This window comes from Diabrotica virgifera, chromosome 2 (genome assembly GCF_917563875.1).
Source record: "Diabrotica virgifera virgifera chromosome 2, PGI_DIABVI_V3a".
Classification (NCBI taxonomy): domain Eukaryota; kingdom Metazoa; phylum Arthropoda; class Insecta; order Coleoptera; family Chrysomelidae; genus Diabrotica; species Diabrotica virgifera.
The window spans coordinates 40297602-40324651 of NC_065444.1; the positions used below are offsets into that span (position 1 = coordinate 40297602).

A 27050-nucleotide genomic window follows, 5' to 3' on the forward strand; every position below is an offset into this window, starting at 1 on the left:
CTTTTATTTCTTTTCTGAACCATGGTGTATTGTTGTTGTTTCTTTTGTTCAGTATGACTTTCCGTTTTCCTAGAGCTTCTGTTGCTGCCTCTTCAATATTGTTTTTAATTTTCTCCCAGCTCGCGTTTATATCTTCGATGTCGTCTATCTGCTTCAGCTGTATCTTCTGTGCTAGCCTCCTTTGGTACATTTCTTTGGTAGAATCGTTCCACAGTGATTCTACATTGAATTTTTCCTCGGTGATTTCCTGTGGAAAATGTTTTGGTGTTAGTTTCATTCTTATTTTTGCTAGGACTAATTTGTGTTCACTCCCTGCGTCTGCCGAGTTTAAAGTTCGAATATCTAGAATCTGCTCTGGGTGGATTTTTCTATTAGTGACTATAAAGTCAATCATAGATTTGTGCCCCCTGGAGTTTTCAAACGTATATTTATACTGAAGCTTATGGTCGAAAAATGTATTATTGATTCGCAGTTCGTTAAAAGCACAGAGATTAGCCATGAGTTCTCCATTTGAGTTGACATGGTTTTCATTGAATCTTTGTTTTACTCCTGGAACTATTTCATTTCCGATTCGTGCATTAAAATCCCCCATAAGAATTAAGTGTTCTTCATGAGGTATATCGTCCAGGATGGTTTGCAACTGTTCGTAGAATGCCTCTCGTTCCTTCTTAGGTTTGCAGTCCTCGGGGCTATAGATAGATATAACATTTAATTTTTGGTAGTCCATTGTGATGTTCATATGTATTATTCTTTCGGAGACGTAACGGCAGTTACTTATGTTGTCTTTAAATTTTTTATGGACAAGTATACCTACGCCTGCTCGTGCTCGTTCTTCTTTCTTCACTCCACTATATGCTAAAATATATTGGTTATAGTCTCTTTGACCTTTACCTTTCTTCTTGGTTTCTTGGATTGCACAAATGTCTATGTTTTTGTTTATCAATTCTTCGATTATCTCTTGGTCTTTGTTGTTGAACGAAGTTATGTTCCATGTTGCTAATCTGATTGTTGGCTTCTTTTTCCTTCTCGTTTTCCATTTCTTTGCGTGGTTCGTCATCTTAGGTTCCGTCGAGTTCCGAGGCTTTATATCGGTTCTTTGAGCCTTGTTTTCTTTTATAATGGGTAGGATGCTAACCTGGCCCATCAACCCTCCTCTTTTTTCCGGGCTTGGGACCGGCTGTGAGTGTGAACGTGACTTCTGAGCTACTCAATCCACTCAGTCTTCGCGCTCACAACCCCCAGGCAGAGTTAGTTAGCTTTTAGTCTCAATTATTTTAATTAAAAAAATGTTTTTTTGAACACCCTGTATAAATAATTATGTTAATGTTTACATTAATGTAGAGAGAATTGAGCCCTTTCAAATGAGCTATCACATGACCCCTATTCTCATTTAAAAAAATCATCGATTACGTCATCACATCCAGATGGATGACGTCACGAGTATGATAAACATGAAAAAAATCGGAAATTAAAAATAAAAATCGACCTGTTTCGGGATTTTTCCTTAAATTCGCCGGTTTACGAAATAATGAATTTATGCCTTACTTTATGGACGCACTGTATATTTTATCTTAGATAATAAAAGTGTATTATTTTTAAATATATTAATTGTTTAAACAATTTTTCATAAACAATAATCAAATTAGTTTGATTTTTGTGGAATTAAAATATGAATATACAACAAAATATAGAGTAAGAAAATAATATATTAAAAAAAGATTGGAAGAAATTTTGGTGAAAATCAACTTGTGTGAATAGAACACCGCTGTCCTGCGCATAGCACCAAAAATTAACGTATATTTAAAAAAATTCCTGACGCCGCTGTAGTTAATCGATTTTAATTATCAAATTGCAAATGAAAGGTACAGTATTCTTCTATTTGTAAAAACTTTTAACTTGCCATCTGCTTTATTTTCAGTCCTGCAACATTTTAAAAAATAAATTTTTTTTTTCGAAAGCTGGATTGCAAAATTTATTTTGCAAAATCTGTTCATCCGATCTTAACTAAATTTACAGTGTTGTTTTACTATATTATAGAGTTATTCTTGGTGAAATATGAAGATTCTAAGTGTAGCAAAAATGGTTGAAAGATGTAAAATGCGAATACTTGTTTTTTATGTTTTTTTCCGCAATTATTGCTATTTTGCAACAAGGGTAACAATTTTAAAAAAATTTATCCAATCTTATATTATAGGAGATTTAATTACCCAACCTTTATTTTAGTGCAGCTTTTCTCTGAAGTGAATACTTTTAAAGTTATAATCAAAAAATTAAGAAAAAATCGAATTTTTAATTCATTTTTTGACATTTTGATTATTTTTAATGTTCCAGACCATTTTGAGTGGGAGGATAACTCAATTATTATTATATGGGTTAAATCCAAGCAATTTATGCAAAAAAATTAGAGTCACATCTGAACGTCCATCTCAAAACAGATCCGCCCTCGACTAATTACTCTAGAAAAGACTCGACAGTTTTGTGCCGAATGACAATGTTAAAGTTTTCAAAAAGCTTATTTTATGCGTATCGCTTTTGCATCTTTGATTGTTCCTTGTGAGGCAACTGCAGTCTTTCTTTGTCACAAAATACTGCAGTGTTACCTAATGAAATACGTGTCACAGAATGGCAGGTAGACGAGGTGTGAATTTTTCTGTTCGTGTAATATTTACACATTATTTTTATTTTGCTTAAAGTAGAAATTCGCAACTATTTCTACTCTACTAGACTGGCGTTCTTACATTCCAACGGAGCGTGTTGAAGCCCGCTTTTGGAAATAGAAAAATGTAATTAGTCCAGATGGTGAGACCGCTCCCGCCTGAAAAAATTTCTGATTCGGTTTCTTTGTAGATTCCTATTCAAAAATGTTCCCTTTAAACAAATCTGAAGGGTGCCGGGCGCAATTTTCGGGCAGAAATTGTTTAAACAATTTTTTTAAACAAATACAAAAGACTACGTTTTTTTGCTCTGGAACATATATTTTTAGGTTTTTTTGGGTCATTCTAAACAAGAAAGGTATCTTGTAAGTTTTCTTAAAAATTGATAGTTTTCGAGTTATAGGCGATTTAGAATATGAAAAATGCAAAAATACGCAGGCTTAAAAACTCATATCGCACTAATAATACAATAGCGTCGTAACTCAAAATGTTTCGAATTTGACATAACGCTATATCCATACGTAAAATTAAATTCCTTACAAGTCTATAAAACCGTCGTTTTAATAGTGCAAAAAATGAATAAGAGATGGCGCCATAAGACGTTATTCATGACTGACCAACTGTTATGGCTCTCAAAATATTGCGCCATTTTTAGTTGCGGCCAACAGTGATCGGGAACGTACGTGTTGCTTTGCTCATCATTTCGAGTTTCCACGTTATTGCTGAATCAGGTATGTAATTTGAGTTTTATTTTGAGAGTATTTTGAGTTATTGCATTCTTGTTGATCTGAACCTAACCATAACATTGTTGTTTTTCTACCTATTACACTATTACTGATTTACACAAGCATGTTTTAAAATAATATTTTTACTAACGACACTATTATTTGTTCAGTTCATTATTTTTGACATGTTACATTATTGTTGAATCATAACTTTAAACTATTTTTTTGTTGTTGTTTGTAAAACATTTATTAATCAATATATCTATTTTGTCAATCACCGTATAGGAATAACTCATTTAAAATGTGCAGCAGTGTTATTAAAATAGCTTACTAAATACTAACTATTTTATAAATTTAGAGTTACCCCACTCTTCGTGACATTCTTGTTCATTTCGTCAATTACCTATGATAATATTTACTTAATTAATTTTTAAGGGGCCGTTTTATAGCAACAAGTGATCGTGGGCGATTACTTGTTGCTATGGCAACAAATGTTGAGGATGGCGAGCAGGAAAACTCTTTACCGTCGATATTCACACTGGTGAGTACAAATAATGAACCTGGTGCCCAGATAGAGAACAGTGACGTTACCAAAGTACAACCGGCACCTATACCTTCACCATTTACGAGTAATCAAAGTACTTCAAGAAATTGACGTAAACAGTGACCTTTAGTAAGGTCAGTAATGTTAAACCTATTACAGAATCCAACCAAAGGCAATATCACACTTGACCGGTGCACTCAGACCATAGTGACTTTGATTCCGATCATTCCGACCGGGATCCGAATTTCGTTTCTGTTGTGCAAAGGAAAACCTATAGTTTGTTTCGAAGTCGACCAGTAAAACCATCAAGTAGTTCTTCCTCAAGAAGCTCTTCTTCAAGAAGCCCTTCATCGAGTAGCTCGTCTACTAGTAGATCTTAAGAAACGCAGAAAACATGGAAAATTACGCGGGAAACATGGAAAACAACTTACTGTGGAACCGGAGATCTATGAAGGTGTCAAACATTTTATAAACGCTATACCACATGTCGAATCACATTACTTTAGAGTTCAGACGTCAGGGGAATATATCCAGTGTGACAATTCTTTAGCTGATTTATATCGAGAATACAAAGACAAATGTACAGAAAAAAACTTCAAATCATTTGCGTCTGCAACTACTTTTAACCGAATTTTTACTAAAGGTTTTAATATCTCCTTCCATATACCAAAAAAGATCAATGTGATCTTTGTGAAAATTTCAAAAATGCTGATGAGGATGGAAAAAACAGTATTGTTGTGACGTACGAAAACCACTTGAAAGAAAAAGAACTGTCCAGAAAGGAGAAAGAAGACAAAAATGCTAACATAGATTCAACAATAGTGGCTGTATGTGACTTGCAAGCTGTGCTGCCAGTACCAAGAGGGCAAGTTTCATTATTTTTTTTATAAAAGTAAAATTAACTGTTTCAATTTTACAATGAGCGACAAAGGGTCCGCAAAATTTCCCAAAAACTGACGTAAAACGCAGAAAAAAAAATAGTAAATCAAATTGTAGTAACACAAAATATTTCATAAATAAAGTCATAACTAAAAATAATATTTCATTTCCAACATTTTGCTTAGAACAATACCGTTTTAACTCAAAATTGTTAAATAACTTCACTGACAGTATTTTTATTTAACTAAGTACAAAGAAACTACTTTAATATTAATTAGAAACACATGCAATAATTTTTTGTTTACCTGCAATAGGAAATGAGCAATGAGTTTTAAGTTGATTCTGAAAAATCATATTTTTTGAGTTACGACACTATTGTATTATTAGTGCGATATATAGGGTGAGGCAGATAACTGGCCTATTAGAAATATCTCGAGAACTAAAGGCAACAGAATCATGAAAATTAGACTATAGGGGTTTTGAAGGATGATCTATTAAATGAAAATATTTTCATCTCTTTGCAACTTCCGGTTATACCGGAAGTTGCTTATAACTTCGCTTTTTTAAATGGGACACCCTGTATATTTTTACACTTTTGGATTCTCCTCAATACCTTCTTTCTTAAAATATGAGGTTTTGTAATATTATATAGGGTATTTTAAAAGATGTTGTTCTGAAGCTATTTTCTTGCGGCATTTTTACAATTTTAACTATTTATAATGGGAAATAAGGCACAATATTATTAACAAATTATTTTTATTAACGTTTCGACGCATAAATCGGGTGCCGTTGTCAAAATACAAAATACTACTAACAGAAACAAAAATGTTGTTGCTCAGTAAAAAAAATTCTTCTAATAATTTATTTAATTTGACTCACTTATATCGGCAATTCAGATACTATTGATACATTTTAAAGTAGAAGCCAATATTTATGAGTTGCGTTCCTGGGACGACTTTACTGAAAGATAGTTCATTCGATTACATGAAAACAACCCCAACTCAAGAATATCCGTCACAAAAAAATCATAGCATGTGATCTGTCTTTAAAAAGACAACCACATGCAACGGTGACATTAAAATTCTCGCGTTAGAGATCTCATAGTAAATCACGAGGGAAAACCAGGAAAAACCTCGTGATACTATCCCGACATCGTAAGTATTTGGTCTTATATTTAATTTACTCTCAAAAATTAATACCAAATTCTGACTTTACTATAATTTTGTTTAAATTATAAATAATGTCAATAATACATGGATATACAGCGTGTCTACTTAAGTTGGAAACATATGGGAAACTTTTTTGTTATGCATTTTACGAAAAAAAGTTATTCTTTATAAAAAGTTCTGCATGCTCTAAAACCTAAGATTCAATGAGCAGATATCAAATTTTCTCAATATCATACGAGGTATGTCAAAAAATATGAACTTCGTTCAAGAGTAAAGTACCTTTATTTCTCTCAATATCGAAAATTCTTATTATGAAAAGTTGTTTGGAAATGTACACTAAGATCAAATATGCAATTACATGGTTCTAATTGGAAAAAAATATTTTCCAAATTTTTCTCAAATTTATTGATACTAACTTCGTTTTAATTTATTACACATACGATAACTCTTTTATTATTACTTTTACGAAAAAAAGGTATTCTTTATAAAAAGCTCTGTATGTCCTAAGGCCGAAGACGCAACCATCAGCTATCACATTTTATTAATTTTATACGAGGTATTTCAAAAAATATGAATTTCATTCAAGAGTAAAGTACCTTTATTTTTCACAATATTGAAAACGGCTATTAAAAAAGTTGTTTAGAATTAAAAACTATATTTCGATATGCAATAACATCCTTCTAATTAAAATATTGTGAAATATAAAGGTACTATAATCTTGAGCGAATTTCATAGTTTTTGACACACCTCGTATAAAATTAATAAAAGTTGATATATCACGGTTGTGTCTTAGATTTTGGACCATGCAAAGCTTTTTATGAAGAATAACTTTTTGTCATAAAATAAATAATAAACGAGTTATCATATTTGTAATAATTAAAAACGATGTAGGGTATCCATAATTTTGAGAAATTTTTTTTTCCAATTAGAAGCATGTAATTGCATATTTGATCTTAGTTTTTAATTCCAAACAACTTTTTATCATAAGAATTTTCGATATTGAGAGAAATAAAGGTACTTTATCCTCGACCGAAATTCATATTTTTTGACATACCTCGTATAATATTGAGAAAATTTGATATCTGATGATTGAATATTAGGTTTTGGGGCATGCAGAACTTTTTATAAAGAATACCTTTTTTTCGTAAAATTAATAATAAAAAAGTTTCCCATATGTTTCCAACTTAAGTAGACACGCTGTATAAGTAATACTAAAATATAAAATATGTACTAACTCGACTATTGACTTACTAATTGTGGTATTTTCTTTCTATTGACTTCCTCTTTCAGTATGGGTATCCACATCCTACTGCATTCCACCGAGGAATTTGCGACACAATTGGTTTCGTTTAGCATAATTAGAGCCGCTTCTTTGATTTTTCTCTTTTTACTATCTGTTTCTTTCAGGACTATACTTGAATCTCTCCACTGAACTCTATGTTCATTATCCCATGCGTGTTGACATATTTGAGATCTATCAAATTCTCTATTTTTAATATAAGATTGATGTTCACTTATTCTAACGTTTAATGGTCTTGATGTTTCACCTATATAAAACTGTTCGCATTCACAAGGTATTTTATAAACACAATTCTTTGTCTTTTCTTGTTCATTGTTAGGTTTAGTTTTAGATAGAATAGATCTCAATGTGTTGGTTGTTTTGAATGTTGTTGAAATGTTGAATTTATTTCCTATTGTTTTAAGTTTCTCGGATAGTCCTTTTATGTATGGTATTGATATTTTCCTCGTATTATTTCTTGTGAATGTTGTAGGATCCCGTTCTATGTTGTTCTGTTCCATTCGATCCAATCTTGACAATTCCTTATTTATAAACGATAAAGGATAATCATTTTTTAATAAAACAGATGTTAAGACTTGTTTTTCTTCTAAAAATGAATTTTCGTTAGAACAAGTAATTTTGGCTCTATCATATAAGGATTTAATGATTCCCTTTTTAACTCAAAAATATTGGCAATATCATTTTAAAGTCTTCTACTTTAAAATGTATCAATAGTATCTGAATTGCCGATATAAATGAGTCAAATTAAATAAATTATTAGAAGAATTTTTTTTACTAAGCAACAACATTTCTGTTTCTGTTAGTAGTATTTTGTATTTTGACAACGGCACCCGATTTGGGCGTCGAAAGGTTAATAAAAATAATTTTTTAATAATATTGTGGCTTATTTCCCATTATAAATAGTTAAAATTTTAAAAGATATTTACGTTTTTTTATTAATTTCGTAGCAACATTCACACCCTGTAGAATTGTAACCGTTTGACATTTAAAACTCTGCTTACGTTTAGGTGATTTTTAATATAGTCTACTATTGTTAGGAATCATTAGTATAGCTAATTTTGAAATTTTAGTATACAGGGTTGGTCGAAACTCGGAATGAATATTTTCTGAGTTTTCTTAAATGGAACACCCTGTATTTTAGTACTGTAATGAAATGATATTTCATGGTACTTTTTTATTTTATAAGTATTCCCTATACCTAATTGCTTTAATTTGTGAGCTATTGGTGATTCAAGCTAAACATTAATTGCAACAAAAAATACGTAAAATTTTATTAGGTTGGCCGTGAAAAAATTCAATCACAAATAATTTTTCAGAAATAAATACATATTAATCCAGACTAATCCTTAAAACTACCAATAATGGTTTAGCTATCAAAATACCTACGTAGTTAAGATTGTTGGTGCGATTAACAATTAAGCACAAATTAAAGCAGTTAGGTATAGGGAATGCTTAGAAATAAAAAAGTACCATAAAATATCATTTTATTAAAATACTAAAATACGTTCGATTTAAGAAAACTCAGAAAATACTCATTCCGAGTTTCGACCAACCCTGTATACTAAAAATAAAAATTTAGCTATACTAATGATTCTTAACAGTAGTAGACTATATTAAAAATCATTTGAACGTAAGTAGAGTTTTATATGTCAAACTACTACATTTCTACAGGGTGTGAATATTGCTACGAAATTAATACAAAAACGTAATTATCTTTGAAAATACCCTATATAACATTTACAAAACCTCATATTTTAAAAAAGAAGACGTCGAAGAGAATCCAAAAATGTAAAAATATACAGGGTGGCCCATTTAAAAAAACGAAGTTATAAGCAACTTCCGGTATAACCGGAAGTAGCAAATAGATGAAAATATTTTCATTAAATAGATGACTTTTCAAAACCCCTTAATTCAAATTTTCATTATTCTGTTGACTTTAGTTCTCGAGATATTTCTAATAGGCCCTTTATTTGCCTCACCCTGTATATTAGTATTTGTAAGGTAGACATGTACTTAAATTGAAGATTAAACATTCAACATCCAGATTCTGAAGAGTGATAGCATCTAACCTTAATTTCTACCGTTGTTTTTTAATTGTTAAATATGCGTACACCTTGTGGGATCGGTACTCACCGGAGGGACCGCAGACGTTCGGATACAATTAGCGTCTCTTTGCAAAGACAATGACGTCGACTTTGCAAAGTAACAAGACACTTACTCAACACACACACTACACATGACACAAGGTACCTAACTGTTCAAAATTACCGTACCTACCATGCCAATGGCCATTAGTTGTCGAGGCATTAGCTAAATTAAAAAAAAAATAAAAAAAAATATGCGTACATATATGTTAAACATGTCCTATTTAAAAAATCGCCTATTTTCCTCTAAGAAATATTTTTTATAGATTCTTTGGGATATTCTAAATAAAATAAGTTTCCTGACATTTTTCTTAGAAGTTAATAATTTTAAAGTTATAAGCGATTTAAAATCCGAAAAATGCACAAGAAACGCATTTTTGGATTTTAAATCGCTTATAACTTTAAAACTGTTAACTTTTGAGAGAAGTACCAGGAAACTTATTTTATTTAAAATGTCCCAAAGAATCTAGAAAAAATATTTTTCGGAGGAAAATTTGAGATTTTTGAAATAGAACGCGCCGCGCCGGCAAAAGAACGGATGGACATGCATATTTGACATTTAAAAAACGGTTTTAATTAACGTTAGACACAATCACTCTTCAGAATCACGAAGCTGAATGTTTAAACTTCAATTTAAGTATCTGGCAACCTCAAAAATACTAATTTAAATATGAGTTTTTAGGCCTCGAAAATGCGTATGTTTGCATTTTTCAGATTTTAAATCGTCTATACCTCGAAAACTATCAATTTGTGAGAAAAATTACAAGATACCTTTCTTGTTTAGAATGATCCACAAAACTTAAAAATACGTTCCGGAGCAAAAAACAGTGATCTTTTATATTTGTTTAAAAAAATTGTTTAAACAATTTCTGCCCAAAAATTCCGCCCGGCACTCTTTAGATTTGTTTAAAAAAGACATTTTTGAATAGGAATCCACAAAGAAACCGAATCAGAAATTTTTCCAGACGGGAGCGGTCTTATCACATGGACTAACTAAAAGAAGATAAAACTAAATACGTGCACTGAAAAAAATATTGTACATAGTACCAATGAACGCCAATCATTGACTTATTTTTCATTGATTCAATGAAAATTTCGTTAATACTATAAACACGTAGTCATTAAGTAATGACCATATTCATTATTACAATGTAATTCTTTTCATTAAAAAATAATGAATATAAGCATTAATTCAATGAATCGTTTTACCTATCCAATGACTTTTTTCATTATACTAATAATTTGTTCATTGTCTGTATACAGGGTGTTTCATTGGGAAACGGAAATACTTTAATTGTGAATAGAGGTCACCGAGGCGGTTCTTGGTATACTACATTTTTTGCCCTACCGACTTTTATAACCGAGTTACAGGGTGTTTTATCGATTTTTCCAATTTCTTTCCTAAGCCATAACTTTAGAACCACCATGTATATTTTTTGATATTTGGTACACATGTGTCTCATCCAAAACCCAAACGACCGACATACTAATCACAAGAAAAATCCAGGTCCGGATTAACAAAAAATTATAAAGTAATTGTGACCTTAAAACAACACCCTGAGCTCCCAGTAATTGTGACATATTTGTTTGTCTCCCTTCTTATGAATAGGTATTATATGGCTTTCATGCCAGTGTTTCGATATTTCTTCTCTTTCCCAGACTTCTCTTATAAGATGATATATCTCAAGACGTAGTTTGTCTCCCCCTTTTTTTAGTAGTTCCGCCTGTATGCCGTCTGGGCCTGGGGCTTTATGATTTTTTAGAGACGAAATTGCGGACTTTACTTCAGCTAGTGTGGGCCCTGGTATTTCAAGTTCGGCTAACTGGTTCTGTCTTTGTTGCCCTGTCGTGGGGTTTTCTGTATTTAAGAGTTGCTCAAAATACTTTCTCCATTGGCGGCTTATCTCTTCGTCGTCTGTGAGCAATTGTCCTGCATCATCTTTTATAAATCTTGGGCTGTTGATCGTGTTGCCCGTCATTGTTTTTAGGTCCCTATAAAACTGTCTAGACTAACCGGTTCTATGTTCCTCCTCGAGTTGCTGTATTCGTGCTTCGAGGTACTGTTTTTTTTTTCTTCTCAAAAGTCTTCTTGTCTGAGTCCTTACTTTGTTGTAGTCTTCCCTGTTCTCTTCTGTAGGTCATGTTAGTAACTCCAGCCTCTTGATTACTTTCTGCTGTAGGCTTTGTTCGCACTCCTGGTCAAACCACTGGTTTTTCTTCTTGTTTGAAATGTCCCATCTGTTTTTCTTTGTTGGAGTTGCTTTGTATGTCTCGTGTTTAGCCTTTTTCTCATTTTTATTCTGACCAGGAAGTGGTCAGAGTCACTTTCTGCTCCCCTCAAACTGTGTGCGCCGATGATATTGCTAGAGTGTCTTCCGTCGATGAGCACGTGGTCTATCTGGTTTCGTGTGATTCCGTCAGGTGTGTGGGTCGTGTGGGTTGACACCCAGGTTACTTTATGTATATTTTTCCTTTGGAACTGTGTAGTTTTCACTACCATATTGTTGGCTACAGCAAACTCTGCCAATCTTGATCCGTTATCATTGGTGTTATCGTGTAAGCTCTGTGTGCCGATCACCGCTCTAAGATGGTCCTCTTTACCTAGTTTGGCATTGAAGTCTCCCAGTATGATTTTGACGTCGTGTCTGGGTGCCATTCTGTTCTGTTGTTCTAGAATTTCATAAAATAGGGACAATCGAGTAGACGAAATTCATATCAAAGATATTGAAGAAAGATTAGCAAGAATAAAGATTGGAAAAGCGGGAGGTGCCGATGACATAGATCCGGAGATGATGAAGTACGTGGGAGAATGAAGCAAGCTTTGGCTACTGAAAATAATGAAGGAAGCATGGAGAACAGAAAAGATACCGAAAGACTGGGAAGAAAATTTATTGATACCAATACACAAGAAAGGAGATGAAGCGGAATGTGATAACTATAGGGCTATATGCTTATCATCAGTGGCATATAAAGTCTACACCGGGATAATAGAAAGAAAGCTCAGGAAAGAACTGGCAGGAAAGCTAGAAGAAGAACTAGCGGCTTTTAGGAAGGAAATAGAAACAACAGATAATATATACACACTGAGAAATATAATTAAAAGGAAAGACTTATATATTACGTTTATAGATATTAAAGCTGCTTTTGATTCTATAAATACAGAAGTAATATGGTCAGTAATGGAAGATCTGCAAATCCCGCAAAAGATAGTAAGCGTGGTAAAAAGTACATATAGAAACGTACTTGCTAAAGTACAAATAAACGGAAACAGATGACCAATAATAAGCCTAAGGAGAGGAATAAAACAAGGGGACAGTCTCAGCCCAGTTTTGTTTATATTAGTAATGGATAGAGTAATGAAGAGCGCTAAAAGAAGGTCAAGGCAATTACAGTCAACAATAAGGTACAGGAATTTAGTACCAGTGAGAATGGAGAGATTACTATATGCAGATGACTTAGTAATAATAGCAGACAATAAAGTGAAAATGCAAAAATGAATCGGTATCTGGGTGGAGGAAATAGAAAATTTGAAAATAGAGGTAAATTTAAAGAAAACGAAGACCACGATACTAACCAAAAAAAAAGGGAAGAAATAAACCAAACGATATTAAATGCAAAAACGAAATAATAGAAACAGTCTCGACGTTTGAATACCTTGGAGTAATAATATCCGAGGATGGAAAGGTAGATCAAGGAATCTCATACAGAGCGAAAAAGCAAAATAAGATCTACTATGCACTAAATAAAATAATATTTGGAAAGGAAGAAATAGATAAAGAAATAAAACTGAAGGTATACAACGCAATCTCTGTACCAACTTTAATATATGCAAGTGAGACATGGGTAAACAATGCAAAAATAGACAGTACAATAAACGCAGCGGAGATGAAGCAGCTAAGAAAAATAGCAGGAAAAACGAAGTTGGACAGAATAAGAAATGAAGATATTAGACAAATACTGAAACAGGAATCGATAATAACCAAGATACAAAAAATAAAATTAAAATGGTATGGATAAATTAACAGAATGGACCAGGAAAGACTACCAAAAAAGGTGATGGAATCAAAAAGATATGGTAAAAGAAGGAAAGGGAGCCCAAGGAAGAGATGAATCGATCAGATTATAGAAATTGGACAGGAAAAAGGGAAAACACATCAACAAATGAAAGAGTTAGCAAAGGACCGCAAGAAATATAAGATATGGATAGAGGATGAATAAAACCTCCGACGCCCCTGAGGGGCATAAGGAGTTTCGAGAAAGAAGGAGAAGAAGAATTATTTAAATAACATTTTTATTGATTTACTTTAAATGATTTGGACCCATAATTTTTTACAGCAGTTAATATTCGTAAATCTTAACTTTTATTCATTAATTCTTCGAGCAGTTGAATCGTTCACGTACTGAATCCTAAAAAGGGCAAAAAAGTCACTCTAGTGACTAAAATTATGCAAGGGTATCTCCAGATATTCAAAAGTTCAGCAGATGAATCTCTTAGCTGTTACGAGAGTATTATAAGGGTGATCTTCTAAGGACAACTCAAAGATAATTTGCGAAGATTAGAGTGCAAATTAAGACAGGGTCTCTTATGACGAACTTTAAGGATTTTGGCATAGATTATGTCGGTAAAGTATGTATTCAATTTTGTACCCTTCGAAGTCGGTGGGAAAAGGATACACTATAAAAATGCTATAAACTTAAGGTTTTAATCCGTTTAGATTTTCTCGGTAAAAAGGATGACCATCTTTTGTGACACGAAGTTTTTGAATGGTATTTTTAATATTAACTCATAAAAAAATTTAACAATGAATGTAAAAACTGATAGGACTACAGAGCGAATTCAATCAATAGGTTCTCAATTTAATTCGAAACTAAGCCGAGTAGTAATTATAAATGTTATAATTTCTATGTTATAATATAACATAGACATTATAACATTTATAGTTACATAATACATATTATGTATTTTTTATAAGAGACCTGTACAATCTAGGCTTGTACATAAATTCAAAGGTGTGGACGGTATGTTTAGGTTGGTGGTTTAAGTGGAATTAAGAGAGGGTTATGGTAAACAGACAATATTATAAGTTCATAAAAAATATTACCCAAGGTCCTGTGTCACTGTTCACTGTTCGCGTTTTGATCAGCCACATATTCTGGTTTTCACAAGCGAATTAACTGGTTCGGACACGAGATTAATTGTTTTCAATGGATTCGTGATTATCTGATGTCGAATTATTGTCTTGGACTATTGTATAGAGAAAGCATTTGTTCAACGAATTTTATTTAGAGTGCCCAGAAAATCTTTGTTTAGTTTCGACTAAATTGATTTTTAATTAATGTTTTTATTAATGGCCCAGTTTTCGCTTGGGTAGATTATTATCACGGCACTGTTATCGTATTTTGAATTTTTTGCTTGACTTCTATTTTTACATCTTTGTGTTCTGGTATTGTTGTATTAATTGTGCAGTATAATCGTGTGAATTTATTTCCTCTATTTTTTATTTTTACATCCTATTTTGCCATCATCAGTTGCAATTGTGCCAGATATTTTTACGTTGTTACTTTTTAAATATCGTTGTTTTAATGTTATGTTAATCTACTTATTGTTTTGGTCTTCCTTTTGATTAACTATCATCCTTTTGGTTTTATTTATATTCTCCTCCAATTCATATTTAGTAGGTCTACCGTCCACAAATTTACCAGTCTTTTCATTTAATTTTTATTTTTCGCTTCCTTTATCTGCGTTGAGTATGCTCTGTAGTTTTACTGGTTGCAAGTTCTTTTATCCAATTATTGTATTTAGGTTTTATTCCTTACTTTTGAGGTTCATTATAAGTTCTATCCTTTATTATGACGAACAACAATGTGCTTAAACTATTTTAGGGATGTTCCAGAGATTTCCATATTTTTTGCTGCCAATCAAAGTTTATGTGCCTGTCTGTTCTAAATGCTGCCTGCTTTTCTTCTATCTTCCAGTTTTTTGGTCCAACGTACTCCCTTAACCCGGGAGTAGTCGCGCTCACTTCTGTAACGTCGATAGTCGCGTGTGAGATTCTATCTCAAAATACGAATTTAAAACAAATTTTTATTTTGTACTATTTTTATCTACTTTTTATATTGAAAATATATATTTCTAACAATTTTATTAAAAAAACCTGTGTTAACGGCCACCTGCGAACATCGGCCACCTGTCCTAACGGCCAGTTTAAAAATTTCCCAAACCAATTATATGTAGACTACAAAAACTGGCAATACCGTCCACCTTTCTATATCGGCCAATAGTTCTTTCATTTTTAGTGGCCGTTATTGACAAATTTTACTGTATAGTAAAACCTGTGTTAACGGCCACCTGCCAACATCGGCCACCTGTCCTAACGGCCAGTTTAAAAATTTCCTAAACCAATTATATGTAGACTACAAAAACTGGCAATAGCGGCCACCTTTCTATATCGGCCAATAGTTCTTTCATTTTTAGTGGCCGTTACTGACAGGTTTTACTGTATTAGGAAAAAGGATGAAATGTGAGATTCTATCTAACGGCGCGACTACTCGCGTGTTAAAGCTAATTGGCTCTCCCCAAAGCCATAAATTCCACAAAAAGAAGAAGAAGAAGAAAAAAAAATCCTACGCATTACTACACCCTTCCTCGAGGCACTTACGAATTTTTTTCAAAATTACAAAATTTTTCATCAAGTTATCGCGAAAAAGGATAAAAATTGAAATTCTATCTCACCGCGCGACTACTCGCGGGTTAATTAACTATTCTAATTGGGAAATAAGCCGCAATTTAATTTGGAAAATAATTTTATTAACGTTTCGATCTCCACATCAGATGTCGTTGTCAAAATATAAAATATTAATAAATTAAACAAAATTGTTTTTGCTTAGTAAAAATTCTTCTAATAATTCAATTTAATCTGACTGATTTATATCATTAATGAACATGAATAATAATAATAATAATAATAATAATAATAATAATTGAATTACTGCGTAGGGATATTGGTCAAGTTACAGAATATGTAAGAGGTGTAACAAGTAGAAAGGTCATTAAGAGAGCTGAAGAAATAATGCGGAGCACTGCAAGACACTCGAGATACGATCCAGAAAATAACACAGCCCAACAGTGTCTGGATACATTAAAACAAAAACTCTCCGTCTATTCAGGACGATTAAGAAGGTATAAAGTTAGTAACAGCCGAAAATGTGACAATGCACTTTTTGAGAACTCTGAGAAGGCGTTCTACCGAAAACTCAATTCCACCGTAGAAAGTGTCGACAAGTCTTACCCAAGCCAAGAAAAAATTCATGAGTTTTGGGGAAATCAACTTTCCACACCAGCTGTTTTTAACAACAATGCTGGCTGGATAGAAGATACGACGCACAACTGTCACCACTACGTCACTGCTAACTACGAACCATTCACGACTGAAGAAGTCTCAAATGTCATCAAAGAGCTTCATAACTGGAAATCTCCTGGACCAGACGGAGTTCAGAACTTCTGGCTTAAAAAGTTTTGGAGTATTCATGAGTGCTTATCAACATTAATTAATCATGTTATTTCTAATCCGCAGGAATTACCATCATTTCTAACTCAGGGAACTACTTATTTAATACCCAAGGATCAAAATAACACCCAAGATCCATCCAAGTACCGCCCAATTACTTGTCTTCCAACTTTGTATAAATTGGTCACATCCTGTGTAACCCGGCGTATCTACCAACATTGTGCTCTAAACAATATCATAGAGCCTCAACAGAAAGGATGCGCTAAGGGTTCCATGGGTTGCAAAGAACAGCTTATCATCGACTCAGTCATTTCTAACCAGGCATTCACTAAAAAAAGGAACCTTTTTACTGCTTTTATTGACTATAAAAAGGCCTTTGATTCAGTACCGCATGAATGGCTAATAGATATATTGAAAATATACAAAGTCGATGATAACATAGTGACCTTTTTAAGGCATATAATGAGAGATTGGAAGACTAAAATTCACCTCCAAATACCTGGTGAAAACAATATCGAAACCGAAAATATCGCAATCAACCGGGGCCTATTTCAAGGAGACTCGTTGAGTCCATTGTGGTTCTGTTTAGCTTTGAACCCCCTTTCCCAGCTATTAAACTCCACTGACTCAGGTTTTAGCATTAAAAGCAATAATACTGTGGTAGCGAAGCTCAATCATTTGTTGTATATGGATGATTTGAAATTAATGGCTTCCACTCGAGAACACCTAGAAGAAATGCTAAAAACTGTAGAAACATTCTCTAATGATATTAGTATGCAGTTCGGTCTAGACAAGTGCCGTGTTTTGAATATAGTCAGAGGAAAGGTACAGCCCGGTGGATTCGATATGCAAAATGGCCAGAACATCGAGGCTATGGGCGACAATGATATGTACAAATATCTTGGAGTAAAGCAGGCGCGGAAAATTGACCATAAGCAAATGAAAACTGAGATAACTACTGAGTTTATAAGAAGGGTAAAACAGCTGCTTCGTTCACAGCTTAACAGTCACAATTTGTTTAAGGCACTAAACACCTACGCTTGTTCCGCGCTTAGCTATTCATTTGGTATTGTTAAGTGGACAAAAACGGATATAGAAAATCTTCAACGAAAAGTACGAATACACCTCACAAAGGCACAAAAGCACCACCCTAAAAGTGCAGTAGAACGCACGACATTACCCCGGTATTTAGGAGGAAGAGGACTTATGGATATAGGTGAGCAATTAGATAAACAAATTGCTAATTTAAGAACTTATTTTCAGATGCAGGCTGAGACATCTACTCTACACCGCGCAATTTGCGCAGTAGATGACACAACACCGATCAAACTGAGGGAACCAGAAATGCGCTTAAACCACCTTACTAAGGACGAAAAACTGCGCGCCTGGATGGGTAAACCTCTGCACGGGCGACATCCCAATGAGGTCAGCCAAGACTATGTCGACAATACAGCGTCGAACTATTGGTTGACATCAGGAAAGATGTTCCCTGAAACGGAGGGTTCATTACTGGCCATTCAGGATCAGGTTATACCAACCAGAAATTACCTGAAATATATCGTCAAAGACCCTCAGGTTCAAAACGACAGATGCCGATATGGATGTCAAGCCCAAGAAACCATCCAACATGTTACAGGGGGCTGCCAGGCATTTGCTGCAACTGAATATAAGGAACGTCATGACGCAGTGGGAAAAATCCTTCATCAAGAGATAGCTAACAAGTTGGGACTTCTCCAAACGGACCATCTCCCATATTATCAATACGTTCCTGAGAGTATGCTTGAGGATGGCAACTACAAGCTATACTGGGACCGCAGTGTGCTCACAGACCAAACAGTGGCACATAATAGACCAGATCTCGTACTAGTTAATAAATTAACAAGACAAACAACACTAATTGATGTGGCGATACCTAACAACAATAATCTACGTAGCAAATTTACTGAAAAGATCGCCAAGTATAGAGATCTGGAAATTCAAATACGGAGACAATGGAGAATGCAAAGTACCCAGACGATACCTATTGTTATATCTACTACTGGAGTCATTCCGAAGACCCTCCTCGAAAGCATAAAAAAGCTGGGTCTCAATGAACATCTTTATAAGACCATGCAAAAAGCTGTACTACTTGCGACGGCCAGAAGTGTACGAAAATTTTTGGGAGATACACCTGCATTCCAAGTCACCTAGGGCTCGATAACACGGAAAGAGTCCCACCAGAGCTCAATCCTTTTGATACCGTAGGTATCTGGGATGAGTCAATTTTCCCCTTAGAGGGAGTGTGAGCCGTATGGCTAAATCTGGGATAATAATAATAATAACGCCCGGAGGATTCGATATGCAAAATGGCCAGAACATCGAGGCCATGGGTGAAAACGATATGTATAAATATCTTGGAGTAAAGCAAGCGCGGAAAATTGACCATAAACAAATGAAAACAGAGATAACTACTGAGTTTATACGAAGGGTAAAACAGCTGCTTCACTCACACCTTAACAGTAGAAATTTGTTTAAGGCACTAAACACCTACGCATGTTCCGCGCTTAGCTACTCATTTGGTATTGTTAAGTGGACAAAAACAGATATAGAAGCTCTACAGCGAAAAGTACGAACACACCTCACAAAAGCACAAAAGCACCATCCTAAAAGTTCAGTAGAAAGAACAACATTACCACGGAATCTAGGAGGAAGAGGACTTATGGATATAGGTGAGCAATTAGATAAACAAATTGCTAATTTAAGAACTTATTTTCAGATGCAGGCTGAGATATCTACTCTACATCGCGCTATCTGCGCAGTAGATGACACAACACCGATCAAACTGAGGGAACCAGAAATGCGCATAAATCACCTTACTAAGGACGAAAAAGTGCGCGCCTGGATAGGTAAACCTCTGCACGGGCGACATCCCAATGAGGTCAGCCAAGATTATGTCGACAATATAGCGTCGAACTACTGGTTGACATCAGGAAAGATGTTCCCTGAAACGGAGGGGTCATTACTGGCCATTCAGGATCAGGTTATACCAACCAGAAATTACCTGAAATATATCATCAAAGACCCTCAGGTTCAAAACGACAGATGCCGATATGGATGTCAAGCCCAAGAAACCATCCAACATCTTACAGGGGGCTGCCAGGCATTTGCTGCAACTGAATACAAGGAACGGCATGATGCAGTGGGAAAAATCCTTCATCAAGAGATAGCTATCAAGCTGGGACTTCTCCAAACAGACCATCTCCCGTATTATCAATATGTCCCTGAGAGTATGCTTGAGAATGGCAACTACAAGCTATACTGGGACCGCACTGTGCTCACAGACCAAACAGTGGCACATAATAGACAAGATCTCGTACTAGTTAATAAATTAACAAGACAAACAACACTAATTGATGTGGCGATACCTAACAACAATAATCTACGTAGTAAATTTACTGAAAAGATCGCCAAATACAGAGATCTAGAAATTCAAATACGAAGACAATGGAGAATGCAAAGTACCCAGACGATACCGATTATTATTTCTACTACTGGAGTCATTCCGAAGACCCTCCTCGAAAGCATAAAAAAGCTGGGTCTGAATGAATTTCTTTATAAGACCATGCAGAAAGCTGTACTACTCGCGACGGCCAGATCCGTACGAAAATTTCTGGGAGATACACCTGCATTCCAAGTCACCTAGGGCTCGATAACACGGAAAGAGTCCAACCAGAGCTCAATCCTTTTGATACCGTAGGTATCTGGGGTGAGTCAATTTTCCCCTTAGAGGGAGTGTGAGCCGTATGGCTAAATCTGTAATAATAATAATAATATAACATTTTAGCATGGGATAATGAACATAGAGTTCAGTGGAGAGATTCAAGTATAGTCCTGAAGGAAACAGAGTCGCTGAATTGTGTCGCATATTCCTCGGTAGAATGCAGTAGGATGACTAAGATAGACCCATACTAAAATGTCTCAACAGCACGGTTTTGTGCTAAACAAGTGAGTAAATACAAATTTATTTATTTTTACAGACCAGGTGGCTGACACATTAAGCACTAAATTGCAACTTGATACGGTATATACGGATTTTAGAAAAGCTTTTGACCGCGTTAATCATGATGTATTACTAAAAAAGTTAAGTACATATGGCTTGTCTAATAATTTTATTGAACTCATCAATAATTATCTGGAAAACAGACGTTTTGTAGTTCGACACAAAGGTAATGTATCAGGAAAGTTTTACGCCAATTCCGGAGTTCCTCAGGGTTCAAATTTAGGACTTCTTCTCTTTATTATATTCATTAACGACCTTCCTTCTAGTTGTAAATATACTGAGTGTGTTTTATTTGCAGATGATTTAAAAATTTACAAAGTTATTCAGTCAGTACGTGACTGTATTAAGTTACAGAGAGACATTGATAGTATTTACGAATGGAGTATAGTTAATAAGTTAGAGTTTAATATTAATAAATGTAAAGTTATGACGATAACTCGGTTACAGGAACCAGTTATTTTTGATTATGAGATGGGAGGTGAGAGAGTGACCAGGGTTACTGAAGTAAAAGACTTGGGAGTAACATACAATCAAGTTTTTTCGTTTCGGAAATATAAATCAGTCGATCTCAGCAGCAAACAAATTGTTTGGATTTATTAGGAGACAGACAATGGCATTTACAAACATTAATACAATAAAATTTCTCTACTTTACTTTAGTGCCACCTAAATTAGAATTTGCAAGCGTAATAGGGTTTTGTGAGTATATGTCAACACTTAAAGAGTTAGAAAAGGTACAAAATAACGTTATTCGGTATTTGTATTTTAAAAAGCACAAAAAATGGCCTGATCATAATTCTGTTAGGTCAGCTCACGTAAGAAACGAGTTTAAAATATTGTCTCTATAACAAAGAAGGGACTTAATGATAATTATGTTTATATACAATATAATTGAGAATAAGATTAACAGCCTATATAATAATATACTTTCACTCATTCCATTCAATATTGCTCCTCGTCGGACACGATCTTCATTAATGTTCAATATACCTCACAATCTTGTTGCAACAAGATCTACCCTTACCAATGCACTTAAGTTATTAAACAATTTAAACAGTTTAATCGATGTAGATTGGTCCTTGTATCGGACAAAGTTTTATAAATTGATACTAAGTCAAATTTTAAACATCTCTGTGTAAAAAAAGTATTCAAGCCTCTACAATGCTGGAAATGATAATGAGATAATTTGTATGATTTTTATATAACTCAGAAAGTCATCTATTTAAAAATATAGAATTGTAAACGTATATTTGTTTAGCCGTGTAATGAGAAATTTAGTCTGTATGGTTAATAAATAAATAAATAAATAAATAAAAGAGGAAGTCAATTAAAAAAAATACCACGATTAGAAAGTCAATAACATATCAAGAATAGTATATATTTTATATTTTAGTATTATTTATATATCTATGTATTATTAATAATATTTATAATTTAACATAACATAGGTACACATAAAGTCAGAATTTGGTGTTAGTTTTGAGAGTAAACTAAATTTAAGACCAAAAACTTACAATGTCGGAATAGTATCACGAGGTTTTTTCCTGGCTATTTCTCGTGATTTACTATGGAATCACTAACACGAGAAATACTCTCACCGTTGCGTGTGGTTGCCTTTTTAAAGACAGATCACATGCTATGATTTCTTTATGACCGATATTCTTGAGTTAAAGTTGATTTCATGTAATCGAATAAACTGTCTTTCAATAAAGTCGTCCCAGGAACGCAACTAATAAATATTGGCAAAACCATTTTTAAGTCTCCTACTTTAAAATGTATAATAATATATGTCTAAATTGCCGATATAAATGAGTCAGATTAAATTAAATTATTATAGTCGATTCGCTAATCTGAGACACAACTCTCTACACTACTTCTTCTTCTTCTTCTTCTTCTTCTTCTTCTTCTTCTTCTTCTTCTTCTTCTTCTTATATTAGGCCTCTTGGCCTGTTCCTTACCGATTTTGCGCTTGTATTCGTAGCTGTGATGTTGACTGCCAGCTATCTCGCCACCTTTTAAAGGGCCTTCCTATTGGTCTCTTGCCTGTTGGCTTCGAATCCCTGGCTATACGGGCTATTCTCTCGCTGTCCATTCTCGTCACATGCTGATTCCACTCTCGTCGTCTCTGTCTTCCCCACCGTACTATCTCTTGTATGTTACAGAGATCTCTTATTCTGTCGTTCGGTATTCTGTCTCTCAGTGTTTTCCCAGTTATTGACCTCAGCGTTCTCATTTCTGATGTTCTCATTATCCTCTTGGTTTCTGCTGTGTCACATCTTGTTTCTATCGCGTACGTCGTAATTGGTCTTACACATGATTTGTATATGCGTACTTTCCCTTCCAGCTTCATATCTTTGTTTCTCCAGATGACATCCCTCAGACATCCTGACACGTAATTGGCTTTATTTGCTTGCTTTCGGACGCTCTCTTTAACATATCCATAACTACATATTTCGATTCCCAGATATTGGAATCTCGAGACTTGTTCAATTAGTTCGTTGTTAATTACTAATTTGCATCTTATGGGTTCCCTTGACACTACCAAGGATTTTGTCTTGGCTGTTGATATTTTCATGTTGTAATTCTTCGCCACTGTATTGAAAGTTTGTGCCATTCGCTGTAGGTTATCCTCGTTATGGGAGATTAAGATTGCCTCGTCAGCATAACAGAGGATTTTTATTTGTTTTTCCGCCATCTTATATCCATTTCCAGTACCTTTAATGTTTTCTATGATTTTGTCCATGACTAAATTAAAAAGCAATGGGCTCAAGCTATCCCCTTGTCTGATTCCCGAGTTGATTTCTACTTCCGACGCTAGTTCATTCTCGACTTTTATTCTGGTTTTGTTCTTCGTATTAATGTCTTTAATTAACCTTATCATTTTGTTGAGCTGTTTTTTCTCCTTTAGCAATATTAGCACATCTTCCAATCTTACACAATCGAAGGCCTTAGTCAAATCTATAAAGCACATAAATACAGGTTTATTATATGCCAGTGCTTTCTCAGCAATTTGTCTGGCTATGGATATGGCGTCTATTTTGGACCTATTTTTCCGAAAACCTTGTTGTTCCTTACTAATTTTGTATTCTTCATTTATTTTATTGGCAAGTATTTTTGTTAAGAGTTTAAGAGTTGTGTTCAGCAAGGTGATGGTACGGTAGTTGCTAGGGTCTTTGCTGTTTCCTCTCTTGTGTATAGGTATTTTTATACTCGTCCTTCACTGGTCTGGTACACGCTGGCTACATATTATTATTTCTTGAAAGAGGATCTCTATGTTTTCGATTAAGGTTTCTCCTCCGTATTTCAGGAGTTCATTTGGTATCCCATCGGGTCCTGGTGCTTTTCTGTTTTTTAATTTACGTATGTTATTCCTTATTTCTTCTTTTGTGATTTCTAGTTCTGTGTCTAAGTTGGATTCGTCTTCATTTCCTGTTTCTTCCTCTTCTTCAGGTACTATAGTATCTTCCTTATATAGTTCTTCTATATAGGCGGTCCATTGTTCTGCTTCTATTCTATTTAAACTTCTATATTCGTTAATGGGTTTTTTCCTATTTTTTAGTATTTTCCAAACTTTTCTTTGCGCCCCATACAAATAATGTCATTTCTTGTGTCTCTGTATTGTTGGTAATTGTTTGGTGTTTTGTTAGTGCAGTATTGTAGGTATGCTTTCCTCTTCTCATACGCTAGATCTTTTATTTCAGTATTGAACCAGGGCTTTGATATTTTTGTTGCATTCAGGTTAATTTTTCTGACCCCTATGCTTTCCTTTGCGGCTTGTAATATATTATATTCTATTTTTGCCCATGTCTTATTTACTCCTTCACCTGTTGTTACTGGGTTTATCTCAAATCTTTGTTCTAAACGTCTTTTATACAACCATTTTGTGTTTTGGTTCTCTAGAGACTCAATGTTTAGTTTTTCGAAGTACTTTGGTGGTTTTTTCTTGTTTTGGGGTATTTTGAGCAAAATTTTCCAAGCACCATTTTATGATCTGATCCGATATTGGGCGATGTTAATGCTCTTACGTCTAGTATTTGTTTAGGTATGATTCCTCTATTTGTAATTATTTAGTCTATTGTTGATTGTTGGCCTTGCGTGTTTTGCCACGTGTATTTGTGTTGGGGTTTGTGTGCAAAAAACGTGTTGTCTATTCTCAACAAATTTTGGGTACAGAATTCAACAAGGTACTCTCCATTTCGGTTCAATGTATCTTCGTTAAATCGTTGTTTGATATTATCTATGCTGTCGTTTCCTATTCTTGCATTGATATCTCCAAGAATAATTATTTTTCGTTTTTCTGTATCTTGTCGATTACATCCTGTAGTTTATTATAGAAGTCTTCGGTCTCTCCCTCGGGTTTACTTATATCTGGTGCGTAGACTGATATGATGTGGAGTTTAGTGTTTTCCATATTCAAAGTCGTCATCAGGATTCTATGGTTGATATATTCGATGTTATCTATGCTCTTTTTAAATTTCATGTGGATTATAAGGCCCACTCCTGAGCTACCACAGTCCCCCTTGTCTTTTCCGCTGTATATGAGTACGAAATCTTGGTATTTTGAAGTTCCCTTTCCTTTCCTTCTGGTTTCGGAGAGCGCGCATAAATCTATTTTGTGAGTGTTCATTTCTGTTAGTATCTCTTGGTCTCTCTTTGTCCATGACTTAATGTTCCAGCATGCTGTTCTTAATTCTTTATCCTTTTTCGTAGTCCTATTCTTTGCTAGAGTCGTCTTAAAAAAATGTTTCTGTCCGGTATCCGAGGCTTGGTGATCTGTTCTATGAGCATTTTCGTTTTTACCGTGGTAGGTAGCTAGCCTCACCCTCGAACCATCCTCCTTTATCCGGGCTTGGGACCGGCAACCCGCTGCTGAGCTACTCAGTTCACCCAACAGTGGATAGGCGGCTCTCTCTACACTACAATCAAAATAAAAATGCACTATATAGAGATAAACAAACCTAGACACGTTGAATGTTCGAGAAGCACTCCCAAATCATGATTTGGGAGTGCTCCTCGTGCTTGTTTATTTCTAGTGCATCTTTATTTTGACTGTAGTGTAGACAGTTGTGTCTCAGATTAGCGAATTGACTATAGAATAATTTTTACTAAGCAACAACATTTTTGTTTAATTTATTAATATTTTGTATTTTGACAACGATATCTGACGTTAATAAAATTATTTTTTCAAGCTAAATTGTGGCTTATTTTCCAATTATAATAGTTAATTACAAAATTGCCACAAAGAAATAGCTTCAGAACTAACAGTACTCCCCTAATATTTTCTACAGCTAAATTGGGCTAGGCATATTGCTCTGTAGTTTTCTTCTCTGTAAGTTTCTTTTCCTTTTTTTTATAATATATTGGTAAAATTAAATTGTTTTCCCATTCCTTAGGCATCTTTTGATTGCGCCAAGCTTCTTTGCAAATTAAACACAAATTTTCAGTAACCTTTACTCCTAGATACTTTATCATTTCTGGTGCAATTTCATCCTACCCACATGCTTTTCATGTTTTGATTCCATTTATATCTTCGTCCATTTCCTCTATTGTTACCTCTGGTGAACGTTCACTACTTGGCCTATCTCTAAATATTCTTCTGCCAATGCCAGTTCGCCTTCAAATAATATTTGCGCGTAATGTTTTTTCCAAGTTCCTAATGTCTCTAATTTCACCGTTTTTAATTGACTGTATTTGTCTTATTTTATCTGTAATGTTCTTATTTCTTGTCTTTCGTTGCCTTTTAATCTTTTTAAGCAAGTAATGAATTGCCTATTATTTATTTTATATCCTTCGTTTAATGTGTCGCCTTTTGTTTAATGTGTCGCCTAGAATGGTTTTATTTTTGTATTACTTATAATATCCCTTGATCCTACAAAATATTTTTTGCAAATTAATTTTTGGAAATTTTCTCTAATACAATTTCTGAATTCGACTTTACATCTGATTGTACTAGATATACAACAAGAAAACGGTTTTAGAATAATTTAGATGTACTTTTACATTTCCATAAATTATATCGATGTTAATTTCCGTTCAGGTCAAGTAATGTAGTTCCATAGAAATAAATATATTGTTTCCTATTACCATCC

The 27050-nt window shown here is 34.1% G+C and overlaps 1 protein-coding gene across 1 annotated transcript in view; it reads right to left on the reverse strand.

The window, feature by feature from the left end:
- LOC126880704 (inner centromere protein A-like) overlaps window positions 1–14565 on the reverse strand; it is a 68772-nt gene extending 54207 nt beyond the window's left edge. Inside the window, exons 1-3 of the mRNA XM_050644744.1 lie at window positions 14518–14565; window positions 11573–11634; window positions 11140–11248 (exon numbers count right to left, since the gene is read on the reverse strand). Coding sequence (XP_050500701.1) covers window positions 11140–11248; window positions 11573–11634; window positions 14518–14565 — 219 coding nt within the window. The remainder of the gene's footprint in view (window positions 1–11139; window positions 11249–11572; window positions 11635–14517) is intronic.
- Window positions 14566–27050: the final 12485 nt, after the last annotated feature.